A 27483-nucleotide genomic window follows, 5' to 3' on the forward strand; every position below is an offset into this window, starting at 1 on the left:
ATTTTTAAATCAAACAAAGATTTACTACAATATGTCACAATTAAAGCAAGTTGTCATTGTTTAAGGTTAAAAATGAAACAAACACAGAAATGATTAATTTCAGATATTTCAAAGTCTCTACTTTTGCAACCCCTCCGAGCCTATGGTCCACAATAACATTTCATAATCAGAGAAAATGTTAATTTTTTTTTACTAGTGGCATCTTCCAGACTGATCACAGAGGTCCTTTTGTCCTCTGCATGTCTGAGGCTTAGGGAGTCACGCAGGGGTTTCAAGTCTATTTAAAAGCTTTGACTCCATCCATTAACAACACCTTCTAGCTCCTGCTCTTACCTCCTGTTCCTTGACCTTTCACGGGGTCAAGAGTAAGAACTCTGTCATGGTGTCAAAGTGAGATTTGGACTGCTGTCCCGAATTCGGACAGCCTTTAACAGCGACGTTATTACGTGGTAAAAACACACATGGATGATGCAAGTCGGATCTGGGCCTACAGCCTTCCGAAAATTAACTACAAATTGTGTGATCTCTGCTCTCTGGACATTTTCGTCGATTTCCATGAGGGGGTTGTGCTTATACAGTACATTGTGTTATGCAAAGGATTGTGGGATACCTTAAGGGTTCTTGGCACCAGTAAGGGACTTTGCAGGGGTTCTTAGGCAAAACTTGCTTGTCTGTTTTCCTTCTTTACTTTTTCCCCCCTTGGATTTCAACCTAACATTTAAGCTTAGGGCTGCACTCACTTTTGTTGCCATGGGTTTAGAAATTGATGTGTGCACATTGATACATGTAAACTCGTCAGTGTAAAGATTGTTTAACGGGATAAATTTGCTTTCACCTCAAAATAATTCAGTGTGTCACATCTTCAGTGTTGCTCCATGAAATGATACAGTATAATAAGATATGTAGAAAAACCTGAGGGGTGTATTTACTTTTGTCTGATACTGTACATGTAAAAACTCTTTTGTTTAATTAGCAGTGGGCTTATTTTTATAACTACAATATGCTTTAATTAATGATTTGGTGATCCAAATAAATAACAGAAGACAAAAAGAAGGTTACATTGTACTCTTTTGTTTTAAAATGTATTTCTCCGCATCTATTTATGATTCATTTTCTTTGTTATTCTCATTCTGCTTTATTTTAACCCACACAAGGTGATCCAGGTTATAATTTAATTCTACGTGCTCCACTATTTATAAATATTTATTAAAAAAATATTGCGTGATGTGATGCATATCTGAATCCTGCCAATTCCTCCTTACTTCCTGTATCTGATAGCAGCTGTCATCTATAATCACCAAGGCAACGTTGATGACCCTGCTCTTGTCCTAGGATGAATTTGATGATCCTACCGATGGCAGCTGAGGATGTGCTAAAGCTCCTAAACATGTCTGTTCTACATTCACTACATGCACTTTTTTTTAAATTTCAGCTCAATAGTTCATCATGTTCTCAGCAGGAATTGCAAAAAGTCAAATGTTGTGTTTGTTCTCATATGGTTTCATAATGTGGGGCCCTGTGAAAACGTGCTGACACTGCAAGTGTGATTAACGGCTTTACAAATAAATTTGACCCAAACTCAATCGTAGTTAGTCACTCTTTTTTCTGTGGCAATATGCCACTTTTGACAAGCTGAGGCACTGTGCCTAAATATGAAATATGTCTGTGTTCTCCAGTTTTGTACTTCATCATAATACTACTCAGAGATGACATAGCTCTCAAGCAAAGAGAAATGATGATGAAATTTGGAGCAAACTTTTTTTATTTTTTTTATTTTGGTGCACTGAACAAAACCTCTATTAGCATTTTATTATTACAACACAGGTAGTTCTGATCTTCCCATGGCTGCTACAGATTTTTTTAAAATCTCAAATCAGTCATTTTCAGCTTTTGTTAAACAAATGAAATACAAATCTAGTATGGCCAGGCTTTAAATATGGAACCAACTGGAAGGAAAAACAGATGTATACTGGGTAAACAGAGGATGGATGGATGGATGGATGGATGGATGGATGGATGGATGGATGGATGGATGGATGGATGGATGGATGGATGGATGGATGGATGGATGACTGGTGAGCAGATGCAAGGATGGATAAATGGATTCAACAGAATATGGAATAAAGCCTTTAAACAAAAAAGTTTTTTTTCCTCATAGGCTTTGTAAATATTTCCATGCACACCCAAACCTTGAAAACAATTCAATCAAATTCCAAACTTCATAGGAACCCTTTCTTGCACAAGTTGTGTTTTCTCAATAAACAAATCCCCTTATAAACAACATAGAGGCCACATTCCATCCTAACTTGGTCATTAAGAAACGGTATAATCTTTCATTGAATGAAAGGTTAATTTTTCCTTCAAGACCTCACAACTAAGTGAAAAGACCCCCACACACACACACACACACACACACACACACACACACACATAGCTATTGCAAGCACAGTGTCAAGAAGTTATTGACCATAAAACTAATGTCAAGCCTGAAAGTTAATGTCATTCTAGTAAATCTTCCTCTGCCCAACTTTGCCGCAGGTGAGCCATCTGTGAATAAGAGTGGGTTTGCGACAAGTTTACCAGAGTGCCATTTCATCCCTATGAAATAAATGTCGTGTAGGAACACCAGAGACATAGCTCACTGTGTGGAACCAACATCCAGCCTCACCATTCAAACCCCCCTCATTGTTCTGTTGCATGTTAGTTAGCAGTCTGACCTTCTGCAAGAACAAAAGTAACCTGTATCACGGCAGATTTATCCGAGGCATCTCTTTCATTTATCTTTGCTTTCCTCTCTCCTCCCCCTTCTTTTCATCCTATGCCATCCCACCAAATTCAAAACATGCATTGCCTGCTCTCTTCTCCTAGTCCACACATTCATTCCCTTTGCTTCATGTTTGATAAGACATCTCAGACTGGCTTTCTTGAACCTTTAACAATGCCTTTGGGATCAAAGTTAACCATTTTCCCATTCAGTGCACAGACTGTGGACTGACGGGGGCAGCCGGGAATAACCCCAGAGTATATGGAAATGGACTGAATGAATATGTGCTGTCTTCTCAGATGAACAAACACATTCTGGTATATAACCATAGGGGTATTATATCCGTTTAGCAGAGGATTTCACTGCAGAGCAGCTTTTGAGTGAGGACTACTTGCTTAAAGAAGGAGAGCACAAAAAGTGGGGAAGTTGGGAGTTTAACCAATGACCAATAAATAGCTAAAAATGCTTTTTACGTAGTAACTAAATTAGATGCATGTTCAACCTATAATACTAGAGCACAGTTTGCAATATTTTTAACCCTTTCAGTGTTTGTTAACTGCTTTTCTTATATTATACTAGACTTTCAGCGCTTACCTGTGGCATTGGGTGGGCATCTGTTAAAGGCGAGCTCTCCTGAAGGCGTCCGTCTCCAAACCATCGACATTGCATAGTCCTCTGGACAAATCTCATACGGCGCTGGAGAGCAAAACGATACAAGTGACGCTACAGCAATCCAAAGCTCTTTTTTAAGTATTTCCAACATGACGCAACAATTTCCTCATACTTCATACGAGGATGCGTGGATGTATGGAAATGCTACGAGATCAAAGCTGCAACAGTGTCGGGGAATATCAGCATGGATTTTAAGCCTTATAATAAAATCGTTGCCTCTTAAATTGTGTTTTTTTTGTGAATGTGGGGACTACAAAGTTAAAAGGGGTTTTGATGTTATTTATTTATTTATTTTTTCTTTGTGTACATCACAGAATGGAAGCATTAAGAGACTTTTTTTTTGCTTCAGACTCCACTTCAAGCTGATGGATTTTTCAGCTTCTCAGTCTGTCCTTAATGCATCAAAGCATACATATTCATGTTCACTCGTCCACGTCATCTTATCTCCATCTCCTTCTGATTCTGCGTTATCTTATCTTGTATAACAAGACACGTCACTCCCTCTGCACAGATAATTATCTACACACAACCCCTCTTTTCTTTGCTGCGACTCCCAAGACTTGAGGCTTATTATCTGCTGACTCACCTGGGCACCGTTGGTCACTGCACTTTCGGACCTCCTCTCCGTTCCCATCACACTGCTGCCCGGTCACCGCCACCCCCTGACACACTCTGGCACGCCGCTGCCATCCTCCATCACAGGACTTAGAGCAGCCGCTCCACGGACCCCAGGGATTCCACTGGCCATTAGCTAAAACAGAATCAATACCGGTGAGAAACTGATACTTTCAGAGAAGAGGAGAGAGAGAGAGAGAGAGAGAGTGAAAGCAAACTCGGAGATAAAGTCCATCATGGTATTTTTATTAAGTGGCATTCAAGCTTTTAACTTTGATGTCATATTAGAAATATATTTGATGTATTTGATCATTTCATGTAGTTTTTAGATGTCTACTTTAGTTTTTAGTAAGCTACCGTTTATCATGGTTAAACATTGATCGGTAGGTCCCTTGTAAAGAAATAAAATATGTCAACCCCTGAAATTTGTTCACATTTGTCCATGCTAAAACTCCAAAAAGTACCATATTTTGGGGAACATAGTGAACCATCATAAAGTAGCACATAATGTCAGACTTTAAATGTGTTCAACAACCTTATTCACTGTATTCACTCCCCTTTAACTCCGATCACCCCCCAAAAAGTCCAGGACAAGTAGTCATCTACAGACATTTGCTAAATAGTAAATGGAGTCCACTTGTGTGTAACTCAATCTCATTTATACAACTGCTGTTTGAATGCATCAAAGGTTTGCACGGGATATCTGACAACTAACAACCTAATGAAGACCAAGGAACACAGCACCCAGGTCAGGGATAAAGCTGTGGAGAAGAAGGACTTCCCAAGCTTTGGACATTTCATGGAGCACGCTTAATCTATCACCTGGAAAGTCTGGCACATGTGGCAAAGCATGACCTTTCACTTAAACTGACAGGCCAGGTATTGAAAGAGACCAAAAAAAGAGACCAGGGAGGCCATTGGTGATGCTGGAGGAGTTAAGATAAGATAAGATAAGATAAGATAAGATAAGATAAGATAAGATAGGCTTTTATTGATCTCACGTTGGAGAAATTCACTTGTCACGTCGGCTCAATAGTCAAACAATAGTCAGTTGCAGAGATCCACAACTCAGGTGGGAGAATCTGTTGACAGGCACTATCCAAATCTGGCATTTATGGAAGAGTGGCAATACGGACAACATCGTTTAAAGACATTTGTAAAAGGTCACATTAGAAGTTGTCCCAAAGCCATGTAGAAGACACAGCAAACAGGTGAAAGATGGGGCTCTTTCAGATGAGACCAAACCGGAACTTCTTGACCCACATAAAAGATGCTGTTTGTTGACAAACTAACATCACTCTGGGCATACTATATCCACAGTGAATCATGGTGGTAGCAGTATTGTCCTGTGGGCATAATTTTTTTGTTTTTTATATTTTGAAAACCACATATCTTTTTTCCTTCCAGTTAACGATCGTAAACTTATTTGTACTGGTCTATCATAGTTAAGCCCACATCACAACAAATGATGAAAAAATAAATAATTAACAATTTCATGCAAAATTTCTTAGATCAAGTGTCATGTTTTCTATCCTGGTCATGAACACTATTAAACACCAAAAGACCCTTCCCTTCAGCAATTTATTCAATAACACGCCCTTGCATGAACAGAAAAGCACAGCACCCTGTGAGCTCGAAACACTCTCCACTCTCATTTTAACCGTCACGTATCCCTTGTTTCACACACACGGAGCACATCTCACGTCCTACAGCTAACCTCTGTCAGAAAGGCTGCCAGATGAGACAAAAAGCCTAAACCCTTGTGACCTGTTGGCCATAACTCTCCCCAGATATCGATTGGACCCTGGTACATACTTGTGGATCAGTCCACGCCCGAGCGAATGATTGCTCAACTGGATGCATGCTCAAGGTGCTACAAAGAGCTTATAGGGGCAGTCATTCAAACATATATATTTTTTTCTTTTTTGATTTCAATACACAAAATAGTAATTTTCAATCCAGCAAGGGCCTTAGTCGTTTCTTTCCTAAAATAGGGCCTTTTAAATCTCAACAAATTTTGCCTTGGATCTCTCATGGCCAGTCTGCGCACTTGTTAAACCGAGACGCCGTTTTATGAGCAATGCTCGACTGAATGCTTGGAAAAGGGTACGGATTGCTAAACAGACACAACATTACCGATAAGCAATGTGGTGCAATGTGTGGATTCATTCAGAGGCACCACTTCCTAAGCATAAATTAAAAACTATGAATCGTTGAGCATTAATAACTTATGGGTCAAAAAGAGAACAAGGTCAGCTGGCTGGTAACAAATTAGACTGACGGTCAGAAATAGAGAGATGAACACATTGCACACACACACACACACACACACACACACACACACACACACACACACACACACACACACACACACACACACACACACACACACACACACACACACACACACACACACACACACACACACAAGAAATCCGGTGGAAAGCAGCACAGAAACCTTTCTGTTTTACGCTGCTGCAGTGGAAATTGCATCAGGAGATTACGGGAGTGCTCAGACCCTTCACATGATCAGACAATTCAAAGCTTGATCGAGACTATTAAGCTGACATCTTTGAGGATCTAATACATCCACAATGTTGACAGACAGTTTGGGCAGCTAACCCTGAATTATGTGGAATGCATACAGTCTATCTAAGAGGATTTTTTTTTTCAAATCCAATTGATAGAGCAAGGTCTTAGACATAATTCTTGATTCTTACGACACAGCTTTGATTCTTGCTATCGGGCTTTTCTCTGAGCAAAGGAAAGAGTGCATGAGCTAAGTAAAAGCAAGTTAAAAGTCTATCCAAACGTTATAGTAATGATGACAGTACTTCTTAATGATGGTAATAGAAACGTATTAGAATACGCATGTTGTCTCTGCTTGTCATTATTTCCAATTTAGACATAGAAGTGGATAAAGAATTAAGAGGCTCAGGATTTTTACCTGTGCAGTCAGGATTATGGCACTCTCTGCTTTCTGCCCAGTGACCGCGACACTCAGATCCCCCATGGGCGGCTGCTGAGCACTGCCTGGTCCTCTGCTGAGTGCCATTGGCACAGGTCACCGAGCAATCGCTCCAAGAGCTCCACTCCTGCCACTGTCCGTCCACTGAGGCACCAACCACAACCCAACAAGCATGTCCCAAGCGAGGGGAAAAAGAGGGCAGACAGAAACGGGGAGATATTCAGATTTTTGTATCCTCTCTCAGATTGAAAGCCAATAAAGCAGATATCAAGCAGAGTGCAAACTGTTACATGAATACTGGTCTTTTTCAAGAAATTACGCAGGCTGGGATTCTGCGCTGCACTGCCTTGCAAAATAAATCACACCCTTTGATGTTTTTTTCCCCATTTTATCTGATTAAAGACACAACATGTGATGTATTTTATAGGGATTTTGTGTATTAGATAAACACAAAGCACTGCATGCTTGTGAGATAGAAGGGAAATTATCATTTGTTTTTATTTATGTTCTTTTCTCCAAGTAAAAATCTAAAAAAAATTGAGCTGTGCCAAAATATTTAGCCAACCTTTTGCAACAGTTAAACCTGTACATAATTTGGGATGTCTCTACTGATTTTGTACATCTAGAGACTGGAGTTTATTCCCCATTCGTCTTTGCAAAATAACTTGTCCTCAATCAGATTGGATGGGAAGCATCTGTGAACATCAATTTTTAAATCTTGCCACAGAATCTCAGTTTAGGCCTGGACTTGGACTGGGCCATATTAACACATGCTGTTGTAAGACATGCACATGCTTTTTAGATGTGTCCTTTACATGGTTTGTGGCAATCACAAATGGCGCATTGAAGTTTGGTGCAGTAATGAGACAAAATGTGAAAAAGATTAAAATGTTTGAATATATTTGCAAGGCACTGTGCTTCTGGTTGTAAACTGGTTTAAATCAGAGTTAGCGAAAGGCGAGACAAATTTCAATATTGTAAAAATGGAGTTTGGTAAGGTATCCCTCACACCAAAATCTATCTCATGAAGATTTATAGTTTCTTATTAGCCGCTTCCAGGAAAAGAGCATCAAGAACGGAAGGGTCTTCCACTGAGTCTGCTTCCAGAGCACAGCTGACATTCACTGTGTGGAAAAAGTAATCATCACTAATCTGCTTACCATTCCCAGGCAATTGCAAGTAAGTGATTTTGATGTCGGTATTACTGTCTCCAATCTCAACAGGGTTTCCTAAACTGCATTATTGTGCAAGAAGGCTCAGATGCAACGCAAATCCTCCATTCGATTTTTCTTTTTGACTTACCTCCGCCGTATTGCATTAATTAAAGACAGCACAGCGTAGCTGTGTAATCAAGCTGAATGTGATGTTTTAAAATGAGCTCATCTAAAGTATTTAAACTTTTAAAATCTTCTTGTATTAATACCTTTAGAGAATATTTATAGAATGGTAAGATATTAACTTATTTAGATAGCAGACAAATGGTACCTGGGCACAGGGCTATGTTGCAAAGTTTAGTCTGGGTCTCAGGTCCATCACAGGCCCTGCCTCCGTGCTGGGGAGGAGCACACATCCTAGTCCTAGTGCGGTGACCTCGGCCACATGTGAATGAGCACAGGCTCCACGGTGACCACTCCTCCCATACACCGTGTACTGCGGGCACAGAAAAGGCGTCAGGCCTAATCAATGTCGCCATCTCTGTTACAGCATAGACAAACCACTTAAACGTCACTGAGCCACAAAGGAAATAAAATCAATCACAGTGTTTAGCAACATGTTAGTGATACACGCAACACACATGCAGAGTTCACGGATTCCCAGAGCCTCTGCCAGAGACATCTGTCTCCGCTGCTCTTTTGGGTATTTACCATTTGCAAAATCACAGCAAATGCTTCTTAACAACCAGCTTCATCACACAACTTAAAAAATCTGAATAAAGAGATTAAGCTCGCATGTATGACTACACAGTGATAACACTTAGCTCATTTCCTTCAGATTGGGGCTTCTTGGGTGGCCCTGAGTTTAGTAGCTGCCAACCTGTGGATTAATGTGACCTGACAATGATCCTAGCAATCTGCCCATACACAAAAAATATATATTGTAGGGTATACACACAACTTGTAACTTGTTTCTGGACCTCTATAAAGTCGGTCACATTTTTTTTTTGACTTTTTCAAACAATAGTCTTTCAGACTAATTATCAAGACAAATTAGAAACAAGGAAGTATATTTTATGTCACATTCTCAAAGGGTAGTCAAAATAGAAAAGGTTAGAAATCTGTAACATTTTGTTTATTTATTTTTGCAATTTTAGGGCATATTATGCTACCTCACCAAACATTAGGCGAATATAACAGCATCTGAATCTACGTCTAGTTCTAATTCTCAGGTTATTTCCTGCAACATAATTATAACAGTCCTCCTTATTGTATTACAGATCATACTGCTGGTAACAACTTTAAACTGCATTTTAATAACAGATAATAAAATGTATACACATCAAATATATTCAGCCTTTTTCTGACATAAGTTTTAGTTTATTTTTATTCAATGTTTGCCTTGAAGAATAAACTTAATTGTTAACAACAGCCACTGAAAGACAACGTCTCTGTGGCATCCTGGTTTGTGTGTAAGCTCAGCTAATCTTTTTAGCTGACAGATGGTGAATTTTCCCCGAGCTGCAGAGAATATTTGCCATTGGCTAAAAGTTTTATTTCGAAGAGTAAAATATGGAAATCTGAAAGGCATGCGGAAGCATCACCCCTCCTGTTTCGCCTGGCGCTCGCCATAATGAAAAACACTTCTTTCAAATATGAGCAATTAACCTCTTATTAAATGTTTGAGGAGACTGTTGAATTCTTAATGGAACCAATAAAAGCAGTCAATGATAAAATCCAATCACAAAAAAATCTTTTACTTTTGCAGATCTATGAAATTAAGAAAAAAATCTTATTAGTTTTTCTTTTAATAATCTATAATTATATACAAAATACTGTAATAGGACTGATAGGATTATTTTTTTTTTTCATCTGTTCAAAAAAACCCGTCCAGGTCCAAAAGATAAAAAAAAAAAATCAACTCTGGATTATAATTTATAGAAACCCTATGCAGATCCGGGGTGTCTGTTGGCCTTTTTTCATCTTTTAACTGAAAATAGGGTGTAAGAACTTAAAATCTGACATCTTTGTCCACAGGGAGTGTACGATTCTTCCTCAGAAGGGTCACTATCCATGAAGCACAAATCTTGGGATCAGGTTGATAGTCGGAAGGAAAGCTATCATCTGTCCCTGCCTCTAGGTGCTGCTTTGATGCTCTTAGCTAAGAGTCCCCTAGTGGTTGAAGCATTTACTTTGAAAATTAAGGGTTCAAAGCAGCCAGTCAACACAGTTAGCTGATGAAATAGGGTTGCGTCTCTTTTTTTTTTCCTGAACTACAGCCATGATTACGGCCAAGAGCAATGATGATGTGCAACAATGAGTAAAACTTTAAACCAGAACACGATCAGAGATCAAACATCAGCAAAAAAAATATGATATTTTAGTGTTAAACTGGAACATGAGGAATTTGAATAGACTAGAATAGGCCTTTCAGTGAGGTTGAGCCTTGTTACCTTGTTATCTTGGATTAGCTCTAGTCAGAATAAAGCGGTTTATAATTCCTGTTCCAAGAGCTGTCTCTTTTCATGTTTTTTCCTCTTTTTATTCTTACTTGGCAATACAATCACTGCTTTTGTAGTGCATGCAGTATATTTCCTCATGTATATGATCCACTTCAGAACAGAAACATTACCAAAGAGAGGTTGTTTTAATTTTAAGATGACTTGAACATTTAATATGATTCCGCTTGTTAAGACTAACATTTGAAATATCAAACAGACATAACAGTATTTTGAATTAGCTTTTAGTCACAGGAGAGATGAGATTTGAAAACCCATTGTGATTATACAAAAGTATTTTTTTTTTTAGATGGAAAAATGTTTTCAAGTTTTATAGGCCACAATTAAGAGATCAGTCTGAATTTAGCATCACCATCACTTCCAAAGCTCACTAGGTATAGGTTGGTTTCTGCTTTCAAGTTATATGATATTTGTAAAAAAAAAAAAAAAAAAAAAAAAAATCACAGGTTTTAAACCACCAAAATCCTTCATCACACCATTACTATGGTTGAAATTTTGGTTAAAGCGATGCAACGCAAAGTGCTATGTTTTTTCTTTCTTTCTTGCCATTATAGCTTTGAGTAAAACTGGGTTCACATTTTGCAATTATCAGCTATCATAAATAAAATATTTCATGAGATTGATTGGTGATCTGTGATTCTTCAGTGACAAGCTGAGCGACAGCTGATGACAAAAGAACGGCCAGAAATAACATCAAGTAGCGACCTATTAGGATTCCTGGGAAGTTTGTGTCGTTTAACTGCTGCTCAGACCAACTTGCTATTATTGTCCTCCTATTCCCAGCCATGCATGTGTCCACAGCTGTCTCCTTTTCCTCACCCATGTCCTGTTTTTTTCTATAATTGGAATCTAACTTTGAGAGTATTGATGATAGCACATCTTTTCCATTTGTTGTATAATGCCTGTTACTAGATTCTGCTGAGGCAACAATTTGGATAATTTCACATCAATGTGAAACAAACAACTTTTAATGATACTCGGCTTACACAGTGTGACATCTTCAAGTCCTTTTAGATTTATTTTTTTTTTTAAATAGCACACTGTGTGTTGAGCTCAACACTTTGCTCTCAGCAAAAAAGCCAGTTTAGTTTATATGTTTTTCCAAGAGTAAAAAATAAGGACAATCCCTGCTTTGCAGCAAAGGTCCCCCTCCTATTCCGCTTTGCTATAAAAAATAAAGTTAGTGTTTCGGTTGGTAAAAGAAAAGAGACTATAAGCAAGCAATTCACATGACTAACTAAATAACATTCGCCTTTTGGGCTGCTGTCAGAATTTATGAAGAGTACAATCTCAGAAAAAGCATAATGGTGCATGCAATAAGCAAACTCGTTTTAGAAATACAGCAACATTGATATGGTCTTTATTATATCAACTTTTGAGGTTGCCCACCAGTGCCAACATTTGCATTAAACACAAGACTTCAAATCGATCTTCTGGTTCTCTGGTGTTTTAGAGGATATCAACTTTTAATTCAATCTCAGTACTTGCTATTGAATCAGAACTTCAACCTTGGTCTTCAAATTATCAAAAGCTAGTGATGACTTAACTAAACAAGCTGACCCTCATGTTATGACCACTGAGGAATCTCACCTATCTTTTCATCATTATTATGTCAAGGGGAGGCAAAACTAGAATAATTATGAAATACATTGTTATACCTATAAATAATTGGAATAATATATAACATAATTTCTGCAGCAGCAGATAATATAAGCTGTTTTAAATCATTTGATATATTTTTGGATTTTTGGTTCATTTTTAATTTTAATTTTTAACACTATGCTGCTTTGAAACCATAGTGTTTTTGCTCATTAATCATATCATCAGAGGTCAGACCTTTTACAAAGATACCAAAATATGTAAAATTTTACATCAGTTTTTATAATTTTAGTACAAAGCACAAATGTTATAAATTGGTGCTATCATTTATTACACGTTCAGCAATGTTTTAGCAAACGTAGCATTTGTCAACATGGCTAAGTACGTGATACAATATAACAGGCATTAATTATTTGTACTTTTGGCTGGTATTGCACACATCTTTCATGGTTAAAATTAGGGCTACGTTTTCTCATAATTCCTGAGCTGCTTCTCTTTTGCAAAATAAAGTGAACTCAGTTCAAAGGAAGGAAAGGCGAACACTCTGTCGGTTCAGCTCTAAAGGGGACTCGTGAATCAAAGGAGATATTTCACGAAGCAGAAATGTATTTTGGCAGATGCATTGTTTTGAGAACAGCTTCACAACTTTTGTGGAAGCCTCGGTTTTCTAACAGCATGTTTGATTTCACCCTGCAGTGCTCACCAGTGGTGTTGCTGTTTTCACTGATTGTGACTACAAGGCATGGGTTTGTCTTAGACCGCAACTGTTACATGAAAATATTTACACAGTATGGGGATATATTTCCATCATGCCATACTACAGATAGTTTGAAGGAAGATCATTTATGTCTTCTTTACAATATATTAATTATACAGATAATATGCTTGTAATGGCCTGATACAAGGTTTACTGTACCAAATATAAGGTGGATTTTGAAGATAGCTCCAAAAAAAAGTTGATCCTGATTTTTTTTTTTGTTGTATAATATAAATAAAATATCTCTTAATATATCACTATGGGACTTAAAGAGAAGCAAAACAATCAAATGGTAAAATGGCTTAACAGAAACTCTTTGATACATCTGAGTAAACAAAATTGAAGAAAACTGCTGCACACTAAGTTTTTGGTCAATATTTCTCATGTCGGAAAACCATTTTTCTCTTTGTTTTGTGCTAAACCTAAATTATGTAGCTATAAAGAGACAAACTTACAATAATTATTACAGTTTTGGACTGAGTGAGGTTGAACTTCTCACAGTTCACATTCAACAAAAGGTCGTTCCCTGCTTGAAAGCTACTGGGTTCTTACTTACACACACGCCCCATCTGGAAAGAGAAGTATGGTTCATCAAAAATCTCAGATGCTTTCAGTGGATGCAGCTTGGAGTGTTTTGTTTTTTTAATCATTTCAATTACTTTGGTGTTTGCAATGTGGTCTCAGAAGCACCACACTTATCAGCATCATCAAACCAAACACGAGTGCAGAATTTAATTACCAAATCTATGTATTTATCTGTGCAAATAATTCCAAAAATGGATAACGACGGTGAGGGGAGTGGGGGCTATCGTTCCTTTCAGTTGCATACTAACAAGCATTAGCCTGCTGCAATCACCAGTCAGAAAAGCTTCTGATTTTGATACCTGTCTACCAGTGACTCATTTGCCATGCCATCATGAGTTTATGATGAAATGCCTTCCAGCTTGTATAGAAAAACACTCCCAAGCTATTTTCAAATTCACAGTTGACCTTCAAGAAAATTACGCTGATGATATCAGTATCTACGGCTCCCCAAGCTCCATGAGGATCCACGTGTCATGAAGCCATTTTAATTTTTTATTTTTTATTTTTTTGGTGCTGATGTATTGCTTTACAGTTATATGGAATGGGAAAACACAAAAAGTGGCAATGAAAAAAACAAAAAAAAAACCAAACAACAATCACAAAGTATTCGCAAAAAAAGGGAAAGATTAGATTCAATGTAATAGCTCTAAATAACAACAGCACATACTTAAATAGACACATTGCAAGTTTTGTTAGAACAGAACAGCAAAATTCCTCTCATGTCAACAACAAAGAAGCAAAACATTAATAGTCAAGAATCTGCGGCTAACACTACCTGGACAAGGGGCAGTGTTATTGCAAACCCTTGATTCTCTTAAAGGGCCGCTGCAGTGTGTTCCGTATGGTGAGACACATGTTCTTGTTCGCACCTGCGACCCTTGACCACATGTTACAGAGCATGAGCTCCACTGGGACCACTCCTCTGCACCTGATTCACCTGTGTGGGAGAAGGGTGACACTAGTTAAATGCAGCAATACGGTCCTGCGCCACGGATTACGGAACGGGTGTGGGGCAAGTCGGGCTGGGTTGAGTAAGGTTGGAGGGGGCCAACATGAGTCACGTTGGGGTTAGAAAGGGGACTCTAAAGATTTACAGAACCGCTATTATACAGTCTGTGCCACCTTTATGTGATCTTTGATGAATACCCAAGCCTAATTTGTCTGGCTTCATATTTAATTAACATGCAGCACATAAGTGTTTTTGCAACTGCGATTACAGAGAGTAGCTGCATTAATTATGTTTGCAGTGTCACAGAGCTGTGTAAATTAGTCGGACGTCTACAGGAAACTGGAAAAAAAGTGTATTTATGCAAAGATCACAGCGAAGGCATTACAGTAAACAACAGGGTTACATCTAACTTTTCTCTTTTTTTAAAAAAAGAACTGCATGCATTTCGGTTAAACAAAAAAGAAGCGGGAATAAAGGTCACTAGGAACAAAAGGTTTACAAGAGTGTTGTGACATGCAAGAAAGACATCTGCAAAAAAAAAAAAAAGGAAAATGGAAATTGATGAGTGTTAGTACAGGAAAAGGGGTTTAAGAGGAGGATTCCCTTGCACTGCGGTGAACCATCTGGTTGACAACATTGGAGCCAGTTTGGTTGGCTCCAATTTTTTTTCCTAAACGATATTCCCCTTATTACTCTGTGATTGAGGTAAATTAGAGCTTTAGCAGTGTTTTAATAAATGTATTTTTTTATGTTATTTTTTTTAGCAGATCATAGCCATCTTCATGTTTGAGTGAGAGCTTTTTGGAAGATCAAATTTACACTGTGGTTGTCCTAAAATACACTTAGCAAGTTGTCTAAACCATGACGTAGTAAAAATTTTGTTTCAACGGATCAAGCTTTTGAATCTGCATCCAGACTTGGGGGCGGGGGGGGGGAGTTACAGTATGCAACTTTTTGATGGATATATAAGTAACAGTAACCATTATAGGGCCTATATGTCTTTGTGTTCAAATAGGGAACAAAAAAGCTCATGAATACTAAATGAAGCCATGAGAATATGATGAGGCACTGAGATTGATTCCAAATTCATGATCGTCTAGATGTAAAAGGAATCATTTGGTGGGAATTGCGGAGACAAATTCTTTCATGAGAGTTGCCGCCGAATAATTGATGTCTGATTATGTCAAACCCCCAGGTGAAGCCTTAATTTTCTTTGAGGCTTCATGTTAGAGAGAAACAATTTAACACAGAGATGAACATTTTTTTTAGTTGCAGCTCTGAATACATTTATGTCATTGTGAGTCATCAGACTGGATCAGAATTACAAATAAAACAACAACACGGTACGCTTTAAAGTTGTTTCACAGGACACAGATTCAGCCAAATGTGATCTTAATCCTGCCGTTAATTTTTGGAGATCATAAAATAAACTGAAAGGTGGATCAATTTGTTCAATGAGGCAGTATAGGGAGAGTAAATTGGGTGAGAATGAGAAACAGAAAAGCTCAGCAATGTGACTCAACAGGGGAACAGACACACCTGCGGCGGATGGAGAGGAGAGATGTCAATGAGTGTATATTAGTACAGGCAGGTATGTGTTGGATGTATAGTGTTTTAGAAATCAAAACGATAATGAAAGGAAAGACAGTTGTCAAACAACGACAGCAATATAAATGGAACAACACATGACAAAAAATAAAACATTCCCCTAATAAAAAAATAAATAAATCTCAATAAGTTAGATATAAACCCACCCATGTAAACAACAAAAAAAAGATTGTAATCTAACTTAAAGACGAATAAACTTAACTCTTACAAATAAACACTTTGCTTTAATTTCCATTAGGCTTATTTTCTTTATAATTATATTTAGAAATGCATAGGGTGACATGTCATACAGTGCATTAAATGAATTTAGATTCCCTCAGGCTTTAACAATGAATTTGATGCTACACTTGATAAAGCCACAAAGCTTCAGTGATTCTCTAAGGGCAGCATCTGTCAGATCACTTTTGGAAAGTGTTTTATTTTTGGCTCAAGGGGCATTAAAAAAAATCAAATGACATTTAATTTATCATGTCTTGGAGGAAATGATTAACTGTCGTTTAATTAATGTTCTTAAAAAAACGCTGTGTGAAAAAGCTACATGTCACCTCACTATATGACAGTAAAACAAACACTCACAAAAACCCAATTAGTCTCTAAATTCAAAGTAAATACTCATGAAGGGATGGGAAATTTATCGTCCTCACTTTTGTATGTGGCGTTTGAGAATGGGTAGGAAAAAATAAGAATGCAAAACATTTCCACTTGAAAACTGCAGTACAAGAGAGAGCATGCATGAGGAAATTAAGTTTAGTTAACAAAATAAAGTAAAGAAACATAACTATTGCATTACCAGTTTGTGCCATAAATTTAGCAGATTCAGCTTGCTCCTTCAGGGCCTTTGTGTCATGAACTGATCGTGGCCGCTGACTTTTTACTGTATGCTCTCCGATCATTCCATATTCTATGGGACAAAATAGAGGTTCATATGAAAGCTATGCTTAAACAAGATCTTCTTATAGAACAAAAGCTTATTACATTCGGTTTTCAGGATGTTTGAAGCAAACTGCGATACATGGCTAGAAACAAAGACCACACAAGTTTTGTTATCTTTCTTTTTTTTTTGGAGTATATATTTTTTTTGTTCTCTCTATGGCATAGAACAATGCAACAAATTTTTAAGGGTGAGTTGGAAGTATTAATTGAACTTGAAAGCACAGCGAAGACACATAGCAAACATGCAGGTAATTTCACTTGGATTTGGAAGACTCTAACAACTTATCTAACTAGTTACAAGCCCGCCTTCCCTCCCTCCTGCACACCCAGAAAAGAAAACAAAGATAAATGAAAGTAAAAAAATGTGTAAGCCATCAGAAAGCCACATAGGAAGGGGTCATGGACATAGCATGCTATTGATCCACGGTTTCCTCAGTAAACTTACGTTTTCATGTCATCTCTTTTTGGTTGAGAAAAGCCCAAAGTATAACCAGATACAAATGTATTCTGAGCTGTATACATTACAGTGCATGTCCTCTTTGTTTCCCACGAAGGAACAAAGACACAATGAGAACGGTGCTCCGACACTGAGAAAAGTGATGCTAGAAATAATGCTTTTGGAATTTGCATCAGCCGTTTGAAGTAAATCCGACGCACTGATCAATACTTAAATAGCTTATGCAAATTATTTGTTACTTCAAGTTTTGATTTAGGACTAGCATTACTTCTGGCAGTGTGGGCCTAATGAGATGATTCTGTCGTTTGCTGTTTGGCAATACACTTGATGCATTAACAACAGATTCACACATAACTTATGTTAGTACATCAGACAATACAATGCATCAGCCAGTGATATGGATGTTTAAAGTCTTGACTCTTGTTTAAAGGGCTGGTGCAGGATTTTTGAAGTGAGGCTCTGTCAGACGGATATGAGCAGTGGATATCTTACCTGCAGTAGATAGTTCTCTTGGTCCAAGAAGGTACCAAGACCAAAACAGACTTAGGGCCAATTTATTATCCTTTGAACCATCGTCATGTTTGCACTCGACGGGTATTTGCAAAGGAGATGATGATTATTTACACAGTGAATGGAGGCTGAAGCAGTGCAGGACCGGTTATCTTCCAGTGTGAAACACAAACTAAGAACTGAACCAAGAGTTTTTGGCCAGAGAAACTGATAGATATGTATTAAGATTAGAAAAATAGCGCACACCAAAACTACTATAATCTGCTTTTAAAACAGTTTAACATCAGACAATGACTTTACTTTGAATTGGAAGTTTTCATTGCACACAGGAAGATCCTTAGCAATGCATTGCCTAAAACAACATCTTCATGTGTAAATAAGCATTTGTAAATAAGTTGTAAATTTGATAATGGTTTCAAAGTTAATAAAACTAGAGAGTTTGCATAAACTGCTATATTTAAAAAAAAAAAATTGCAGTCAATATGATAGAAGATTATTTTGGTATTGGTCTTTTCCCAGACTAGCCGTTAGCTTCAGCTACTTGGATAATCAAATGTGGATTTATACTAAATGATGATACCTAGATAGTTATCCACTGCAGGTAGGATATCACCTGTTTATATAGGATAAAAAAACTCTTAACAATGTTAACTATCTTTTGACTGTTAGCCTCAGATCTCTGAATTCTTCAGCTTTCGGAAAGCTAACATCGTCTGAGTTCTGTTTCCAAAAAGGGGTCGATCAATCATCTCGTCTGATCTCATCAAAATTAAAATGCTATTATAAACCATTCGGTCACAACCAGAAGATACAGCTACCCAACAAGACAAATTGTATTGATCTATTAATTATTTGATTAAAAGAAAAAGATCCATAACTTGAGCGAGTCAAAAGGCAATGATCCAAGGATTAGCTTCCATATCCCCGGAGTAGCACCAAGAAAGCTGTCTTTGTATTTGCATAGAGAATGATGATATTAAAAGGGTATAATGAAAGGAGGGAAAAGCCGGCAGGTAGAAACAAACATCATAACCTTTTTGATGCCGATAACGATCTTCAGCACTATGAGCTCATAAAGTACCCGGCTTCAAAGGCGTGTTAAAAGGTCTTTGAGTCTGAGTTGATTGTGTCCACATCTGTTTTGCTGAAATTAAGCTGAAAGCTTCTGTGTGAACCCTTGTGCCCCAAAAGAGAAATGTGCAGCCGTGCTGATGGCTGGAAAAACAGCAGGCAGTTTAACTAATAGCCAGATGTGTCAGCGGAGTTAACCACAGCAGACATTGTATCTCTTACTCTGTATTTTCTGTTGTACCTGGTGGTACTCATGACTATGAACCTTTATTTATTTTTTTCTGGCAAAATTGTTTCTTTGGTCAGTTATTTCATCTTTTAGGAAAATCATAAAATAAAAGCACAAGGTTTTTCTATTTGATTTATCCAAATTAAACTAAATGTGTTATGCCACTATAATTATATTTGCTTTGTTTAAATGTGAAAATGCTCGGAACCCATCTTTGGCTCAAACCGACAACTCTTGATTCATTAAATGCTAACACTGTGAATAGGGATACTTGTAGGAATGCGGATGCTTAAGCAAAAATCTGTACAGATATACAAAACACCAAAGCTCAAGGGTTAGGTTAAGATAAACCCTTGCAGAAGTCACCAACATAATAAAGACAGTACAAGTATTACTAACTTTCTCATCTTTTTCACTAACATGAAAGCAAATTGCAGGAGGGTTGATTTGTCGACAAATTAAAAAGCTATTTTTCACTTTTATACACATCTTCAGTGTCTATAAAAGTATACACACTATTATACAACCTGTTTTTTCAGTGCATTTGTTTGGATTTTATGTGAAAAACCAACATAACATATTGTAGCACATAAGTGGGAGGATGAAAAATGATACAGGGTTTTCAAAGTATTTTACAAATGAAAATCTGAAAAGTTCAGTGTGCATCTGTATTCAGCGTCCTTCACTACAATACCTCTAAATAAGTCCAGTGCAACCACTTAACTTAAGAAGTCAGCAAATACCATACCATACGATGTTTATTCATAAAGCGCTTAAAAACAACCAACAGCTAAAAAGTGATGTACATCGTTACAAGCTAAAACACATCCACAAATAATTAAAATAAAAAAGATAATGCTTTAAAATGAAAACCATGTCTTCGTAGTGGTAAAAGCCAAAGAATAATAATGGGTTTTAAGCCGAGATTTAAAAGTGGGCAGTGAATGAGCCTTTCTTATGTGCAGGTGTAGGTTATTCCACAATTGAGGACCAACAATGGAAAAGGCCCTGCCCCCTCTGAGCTTCCTCTTAGACCTCAGTACCTCTAGGAGCTGCAGTTCAGCTGACCTAAGGGGCCGAGTGGGTAAGTAGGGATGAAGAAGCTCAGAGAGGTACAGCAGGGCAAGGTCATTCAAACACTTAAAAAAACGATAATAAGAATTTTAAAATTAACTTGTTTAAAATGTACTGGGAGCCAGTTGAATGAGGTCAGAATAGGAGTATTCTGTCTCTGGAGTACCTGTTAATGACGAGCAGCAGCGTTTTGAACTAGCTGTAGACGAGAAAGCAAAGACTGATTCACTCCAACATAGAGTCCATTACAATAAATCAGGCGGGATGATATGAAAGCATGGATCACTGTTTCAAGGAGTTGTCTTGACAAAAAGAATTTCTATTTTGCCAGCTGCCTTAAGTGATAAAAACATGATATAACAACTGCTGTGATCTGGCGATCTAATTTAACTCTCTAACTAAAAACCCAAATCAGTGACAATTGGTTTAACATATGCCCTCAGGGGTCCCAAGTCAGTACTAGAGTCACAGGATCAACTTGGACCAAATAGTATTACCTCAGTTTTCTTATTGTTAAAAGCTTCAATGTCTTCGAGCCAGTCCAGCAGGGCCTTCACCGAGAAGCCGTCACCCTGCTTCTGGGGCAGATAGATCTGACAATTGTCAGCATAGCAATGGGAATTAATTATATTTCTCCTGAGGATGGAGCCTAAAGGCAATAAGTATAAAGAAAAGTTTAGAGGTCCTAAAATTGACCTTATAAAGATAATTTTGCTCCCATCAAAAGTCCACGGTATTGTACTGAAAAATCCCCCTGGTTATTCTTGCCATGGATGAGGCAAAACCCTACTCACAAAGCTCTAAATTTTAACTCCATGAGGCAAAGTTTGGATCAGACAGATCAGTCTGTCTGGTCCCCTGCGTCGCACCACTGTGGTCCCTGCGCACGCAGAGGGAGGCTGTGCTTAATTTTTTTATTTATTTATACCAACAGGAGTAGAATAGAATGAAGCCCAGCAGATTGCAGCAGGGAGAAAAGGTAGGATCGTTGTAAAAGGGGCTAAGGAGGTGTAACGGCATCTGCATAAGTTGTCCATCCTGTTTTGTCTGGAGTCTGGGTAAGTGGCAGGAGGACACGGATTCAGCTTCTCAGTCTGCCTCTATCTGTTTGACCCATGATGTCCCATGATTGCCACCACTCATTGGACTGGAGTGGTACTGCAGTTTTCCACATAACCTCACAACACGTGATTAACCCGCTTTGCATAAATGGTCCTTAGCAAATGGAAACACAAAACCCCCAAAAGCCCCAGACTTTGGTTTACCCTTGGGGACCATACAATGGGGCTTGAAATCCTGGAGCTTGTAATGGAAAAGGAGATATAAACATTTTTGTGCCTTTTGCAAGTAGTACAATTGACACAGTGACTCTAAGAGCCAGTTAACCATCCTGCAATGCCTCACAGTAAAGTGTCAGCTCAGTGTAGCTGCAGACATACTCAATCTACAGGGTTAGGGTTGCATAACTTATTTCTTTTCGCGACAGTAGTGGAGGAGTTAGGGAGTTCGTCCTGCAATTGGCAGGATGCCGCATCCCCAAATCCGACCGTCTCAGTTGTTGTGTCCTGGTAGCGGTGGTCAGGGGGCCCGGTGGTATTGATATATGGCAGCCTCACCTCTGTCAGTCTGCCCCAGGGTAGCTGTGGTTACTAACATAGCTCACCCCCGTCAGGATGTGAATATGTGTGTGAATGACAGATTGAAGTGTAAAGTCTATCCATTGACATATATACGTAGACAACTCATTGAGAGCTGAATCGCATGTTGACGACGCTGCCTTATTATAAGTGGCATAGTGTACTGATAAGGAAAGGTCTCATAAGCTGCGTGGATTTGCACCAACCCATTCACAGTACAAATCAAATCTACTGGCATTACATTTCACAGGTAAGAATGAAATTATGATTGTATTTATCAATTTTAACATCACTATAATGTTGTATATAAGTCTGTGTGGTCCATTGCTTTCTCTTATTTACACATTGCACACATGCACAGCATCATATATCCGGTCATGAGATCTTGTTGTTGTAAATATAAACAAAAGCCCTTTGTTTACTAACAAATAGGGCAAAAACAAAGTGTAAACCATATAAATGAAATATAAAAAGCCAACAGGGCGTGATAATCTAACCGAAAAACCTTTGTATGCAACCAGAGTGAGCTACTGAAGTAGAAATATGTAAAATCGTAGTACGTGACAAGGTCCCTTTAAAGCAAATATGGGAATGTACAACAGGCTACTTGGCCTTGTAAGGCAATGTACGGAAAGATTCTTTATATTCTACTTAAAATGTAACAGTGTTTCAGCCAGTGGCTGCTTCATTCTGTGTTATCACTTTGAAACATTAACCAATGAAGTTTCAGGATTTAAAAAATATAAAAAAATGTATCTTTTTTCCATAGCTATTTGCATCTGCAAATAATTGATCAACTCATTCTGTTATTGGTGTGACATTATGTGTGCAATCAATCTCATAAGATTTAATCAATCTCCTCACAGAGCATGAAGGAAAACCAGACAAAAGCAACATGCAATTTGTCCTTAACTGCAGAGTTCATAAGATATTTAGATCTCAACCAGTTATTACAGAGCACACTCTCTACAAAAAAGGTTCTGACATTTGAGTAATTATATCTACAGCAGTTTGGACAGGAGAATATTAAAAAAGCTCAACTTGTTGGTACACAAATTGCAGTTAGTTAATGCGGTCCACGGTGTGTCTCAGCTTTAACTCGATGAGACTGGAGGTACTTTTGATGCCACAAACCCAAGATGTTTTTTTTTTAGAAAGTCTGCAGTAGAATGAAAAGAAAGAAGATGTGAAAACATAAAAGAAGAAAAGTACTGTGAAGTATGGTTTAATTGAACTGCTTCGATTGTATTTGAGCCCGTGGCCATGTGACGGTAAACATGAGAGATGAACAAGAATTTTAATAACCGGAGGGGTGAGCTGTTGTCATTTGTCAAAGCAACAGAAGACAATGATTCCTCTGAGCATTACAAGGCAGAAAGCACAGATGATGCATATAGTATGTCGCTACTAAGGAACATTTCCACTGTTCCTGGCCAATATTCAAAACATATAAATGATGCACTTGTGAAAAAAAAAATAACTTTAAGATTTATGAGGTGTCTGTCTTTCAGTCAAAACCAAACAGAATACTTATTATCAATATCCATCAGCCTTAACACTTCAGCAACAATGGAGAGAAAATAACATTTAGACAAATCCATCACATAGAGCTTTCTTTCCTTTTGCTCAGTGAAAAAAAATGATTTATTTACTTTGTTTTGCTTGCACTTCACCTCACAGCCATGAATCATTATATCAAAGAAAGAAGTCTCAGAGCCACAATGGTGTCCCTGAAAATGTGCGTCATTAAGCAAATTGGGGAAGAGAGGGATTGCTCTTCGATGCTCATTTCCAGAGGATTTTTGGCATACATTTGCTTAAAATAGCCAGACGATTTGTTTGTGCAGCAACGGTCTTTCCTTCTATGGAAAGCTCATAAACATAAAATTAAGGTCATAGCAAATTATGGCAAAATTCATCTCTATTTGTTGTTTATGCATAACCAAGGAACATTCTGTAATAAAATATAAAGAAACCATATGTTCTTAGATATTACATAAAATGTGCCTATAATTTAATCAAATATGCAGTCAGTGTATAGTTCTTTGGGGAAAATGTAATCCAAATACAATTTCATAAATTTTTGAAGAGAGCAAAATTGTTTAAGGAGATAGGATTCCATACTAAATGTCTTTAAACGCTTTCAGAATCTTGGACTAAAACCCCCAATACACGCATATAACTGCAACCATTTACATAATCTATTTCCCTTATATAATGAGCAGCTTTTACAACTGGGGAGCACAGTCCTTCACCAAGACCAATGTCCTTTTAACCAAAGGGATATGGATTAACTCTAAAGTTTGAATTTGCCTTCAAGGAGCACCTCTCCTCAAAGTTATATGGAAAATATTTGAATATTTAAAGAAATTGCAACAAAGACACTAAGGCAAATACAGTGGAGTATATTTTTTCTTAAATGGCATTAATAATATGGACTTTTCTTAGTTATCATTGTCTAATTTAAGACTTATAATCATTATTATTCCTACTCAAAGTAAAATACTACTGTTCACTCTGAGCAGGCACATATGTGTTGTTTTGTTCAAGGTATTGCTCAACATGGTAAGATCAAGAATCATGTTTTCATTTAGCACTCTCATCCAGAACAATACATACTCAAACATTCATAATGTCATACTCATGAAATGTGATGTTTTTCACAGGATTTTGAAGCTAATGCGTTTTTAAGCACACACATAGATGTCATTGATTTTTTTAATTTTAATTTTTGTATTTTTCAACAGACTGGGCATGGACATTCCCACCCACCCCATATTTATCTCGGTAACAATTATATTGTTCTCGCTGCGATTTTTAGCAATATGAATAAAAATCTTAAAATTAGATTAGATACTTTTTCCCCAAATATTACTCAAACATATGTTACTGGTGTGATGGAAAATAGAGAAAAATATTACCAAATTCTTTCTGAAAAATGTAAGGATATTTCTTTGTATCACATGCTTAACGTTTTATGAAGATGCTGATTTGGGAAAATGAAAATAATTGGATCTCAACTAATATCATTAGTTAGATCTCAACATCAAACCTGTTATTGCTTTCTGCAGAAATGAATAACTAATTAAAAAGATCTCAAAAACTGTAAATGAAACCGTCTTCCTGTTGGCCTGCTGTGTCATGGACTTAACATGGCAGACATTTTTGCCTGCTTGATGAGCAGATCAGTAATAATTATCTGAGGGTGGGGGTAGATTCAGCTATCTGTAGCAAAAATTCCTTTCTCTCAACTTTTAAAAACAATTTTGACTCACTAATATGCTTTTTGAGTTAGGGTGCTTTAGATGGGGCCAGCCACTGTGACAAGGAAAGATAACTAACTCTTTTATCCCAATCAGCTTCACAAGCTGGTCTCCAGTAGTGCACTTGTTAGCGAAATTCAGCATGACATGCTGAAACAGAAACAGCCATGGCAGTTGTGGAGCATTGGAAACAATAATAAAAAAAATCTTTGGCCAAAACATAAAAAAAAAAAAATGTCTGTTCAGATTACTGGCTACCAAGGCCCAGCAACAACCCAGTTACCGCTGGGCTGTAAACACAGCAGATGATCTTGTTACAACAGAATGATAACAGGGCTCATAATTTAAGGCAATAGTGGTGCATTTGCTGTAGGGTCTCACAAGCCATCATCGTATTGTCAGGAGTTTCTACACATGGATGTTGTTGGACAGGAAAATTCTTCAAATGAAAAAACATGTCGATGGCTATAATTTGCTTTTAAAATTGTTCCTTACCCATCACAGCTCACTGAAGCTTTTAGCTAATTAGGATCAACAGATAGAGTAATATCTGGGCCTGATATAATTAATGTCGTAGCAATAAGCACACACAGAGTATGTTCAAACTGAATGAACATCTCTAGGTTCTGTGGCTGTGGCCCTCAGTGAGGCTTTGATCCGCTACGTGCCGTGAATTCTAAGCCCACACTGACAGCGAGAACGCCAGGTGCAGAGAATCCAGATGTAGACATTTTATATCCAGGTTCTACTTCACCTTGTGGACACGTTCCATGTGTAATTTTATTGAAAGGCAGTAAAAGCCAGCCCCATGTCCAATGACTGATGTGTCTAACCTTGCATGAAATGAGCCTTTACTCAGAAGCCACGACGAGTAGCTTCTATCTGGGGCGCTTCGCTTACTGCCTCCCCCAGCATTCCTGACTGACTGACTGGCACAAATGCAGGTTTTAATGAGAGGCACTTCATTGCTACTGCACTTTGAAAAGGTAAAGTCCCTGCAAATAGAGAGAATGCTGCCTGCAGACGGCAAAGAGGAATGCCTCCTTAACCTGTGCTTGTCTGTGAGCCATTACTTAACTCTTGCTAAGCTACTGGGACTGACAAATAGTTTTTATTTGACATGTTGGTGTTGCCTGTGAAAAATACGTTTTAAGATACAGTCAGTTTCAGGCATAGAAGCGTACTTTTTTTTTTTTAGACTAAGCAATGCTGAATGACAATAGCAAAACTAATTCTCTAGGCATGTGACAGTTTAAGATTTTGGTGCTATGATAACCTTGGCTAAAAACCCGACAGTTTCACCCTTTTTTGGTATAAGTACAAAAATAAAATAAAGTATTTCCCCCCTCACAGATTTCTTCTGTTTTTGCTTTTCAGTTAAATGTCTCAGATCCTATTTCTTTGATAGCAATCAAAGCTAAAGTAATCACAGTAAAAGATGCATTTCGAAACCAATTTGAGTTACGAAGACAATTACTATCCAAACCAACTGAGCCGTGTGTCAAAATGCAACTGTTATTAACAACTAACCATCAATGAAATTCGATGAACACGGACTTTGTTTTAACATTTTTCCTCTAAAGAAAATGACTCCAACTACATTTGACAGCTAGAATATGACAAGGAGAGAAAGGAAATTAAATGTGCTAAAATCACATTTCACAGGACAGCAGCTACAAAGGGAATACATAAAAAGTGCATTACGTAAAAAAAAAAAAAAAAAAAAAAATTGAACGTACAATTTTTTAAAAGGCAAACTGCAATTCTATTTCACTTAGTTCAAAGATGTCAGCTATGGAACATATCTGTGTCATTTTGATGCCAGTGCCAAGTAGAAAGGGGAAAAAAAGCTACTTTTCGATGAAAGAAACAATAAACATGATAAAGTCTTACAAAGTGATTATGATGTGATGAGACTCATCATATTCTGGCACATGAGTACACTTTTATATCCAGACTCAGCGTTAAATGACCATCCAAGCATAACAGTCTAGAAAGTTCATCTTGGTGTCCTCAGCATATCTCCTTCCTGCCACTATCCTATCAAGCCGGGACCATATGCTTGAGCCAAGGTACAAAAAAAAACTCAATTAGTCCCTCATTAAGAAAATGAGGGGGT

General features: G+C 37.7%; 1 protein-coding gene across 10 annotated transcripts in view; it reads right to left on the reverse strand.

The window, feature by feature from the left end:
- The window catches only part of adgrb3 (adhesion G protein-coupled receptor B3), a 166976-nt gene that overhangs the window by 73176 nt on the left and 66317 nt on the right, over positions 1-27483 (reverse strand). For 7 of the 10 annotated variants that reach the window (XM_036126590.1, XM_036126588.1, XM_036126585.1 and 4 more), the window contains exons 3-8: positions 16981-17091; positions 14409-14570; positions 8505-8669; positions 6999-7163; positions 4023-4187; positions 3359-3460 (exon numbers count right to left, since the gene is read on the reverse strand). In XM_036126590.1, the coding sequence (XP_035982483.1) occupies positions 3359-3460; positions 4023-4187; positions 6999-7163; positions 8505-8669; positions 14409-14570; positions 16981-17091 (870 nt within the window). The remainder of the gene's footprint in view (positions 1-3358; positions 3461-4022; positions 4188-6998; positions 7164-8504; positions 8670-14408; positions 14571-16980; positions 17092-27483) is intronic. The other 3 variants (XM_036126589.1, XM_036126591.1, XM_036126592.1) reach the window with 3 other exon arrangements.

Source organism: Fundulus heteroclitus, chromosome 22, assembly GCF_011125445.2.
Source record: "Fundulus heteroclitus isolate FHET01 chromosome 22, MU-UCD_Fhet_4.1, whole genome shotgun sequence".
Taxonomy (NCBI): Eukaryota; Metazoa; Chordata; class Actinopteri; order Cyprinodontiformes; family Fundulidae; genus Fundulus; species Fundulus heteroclitus.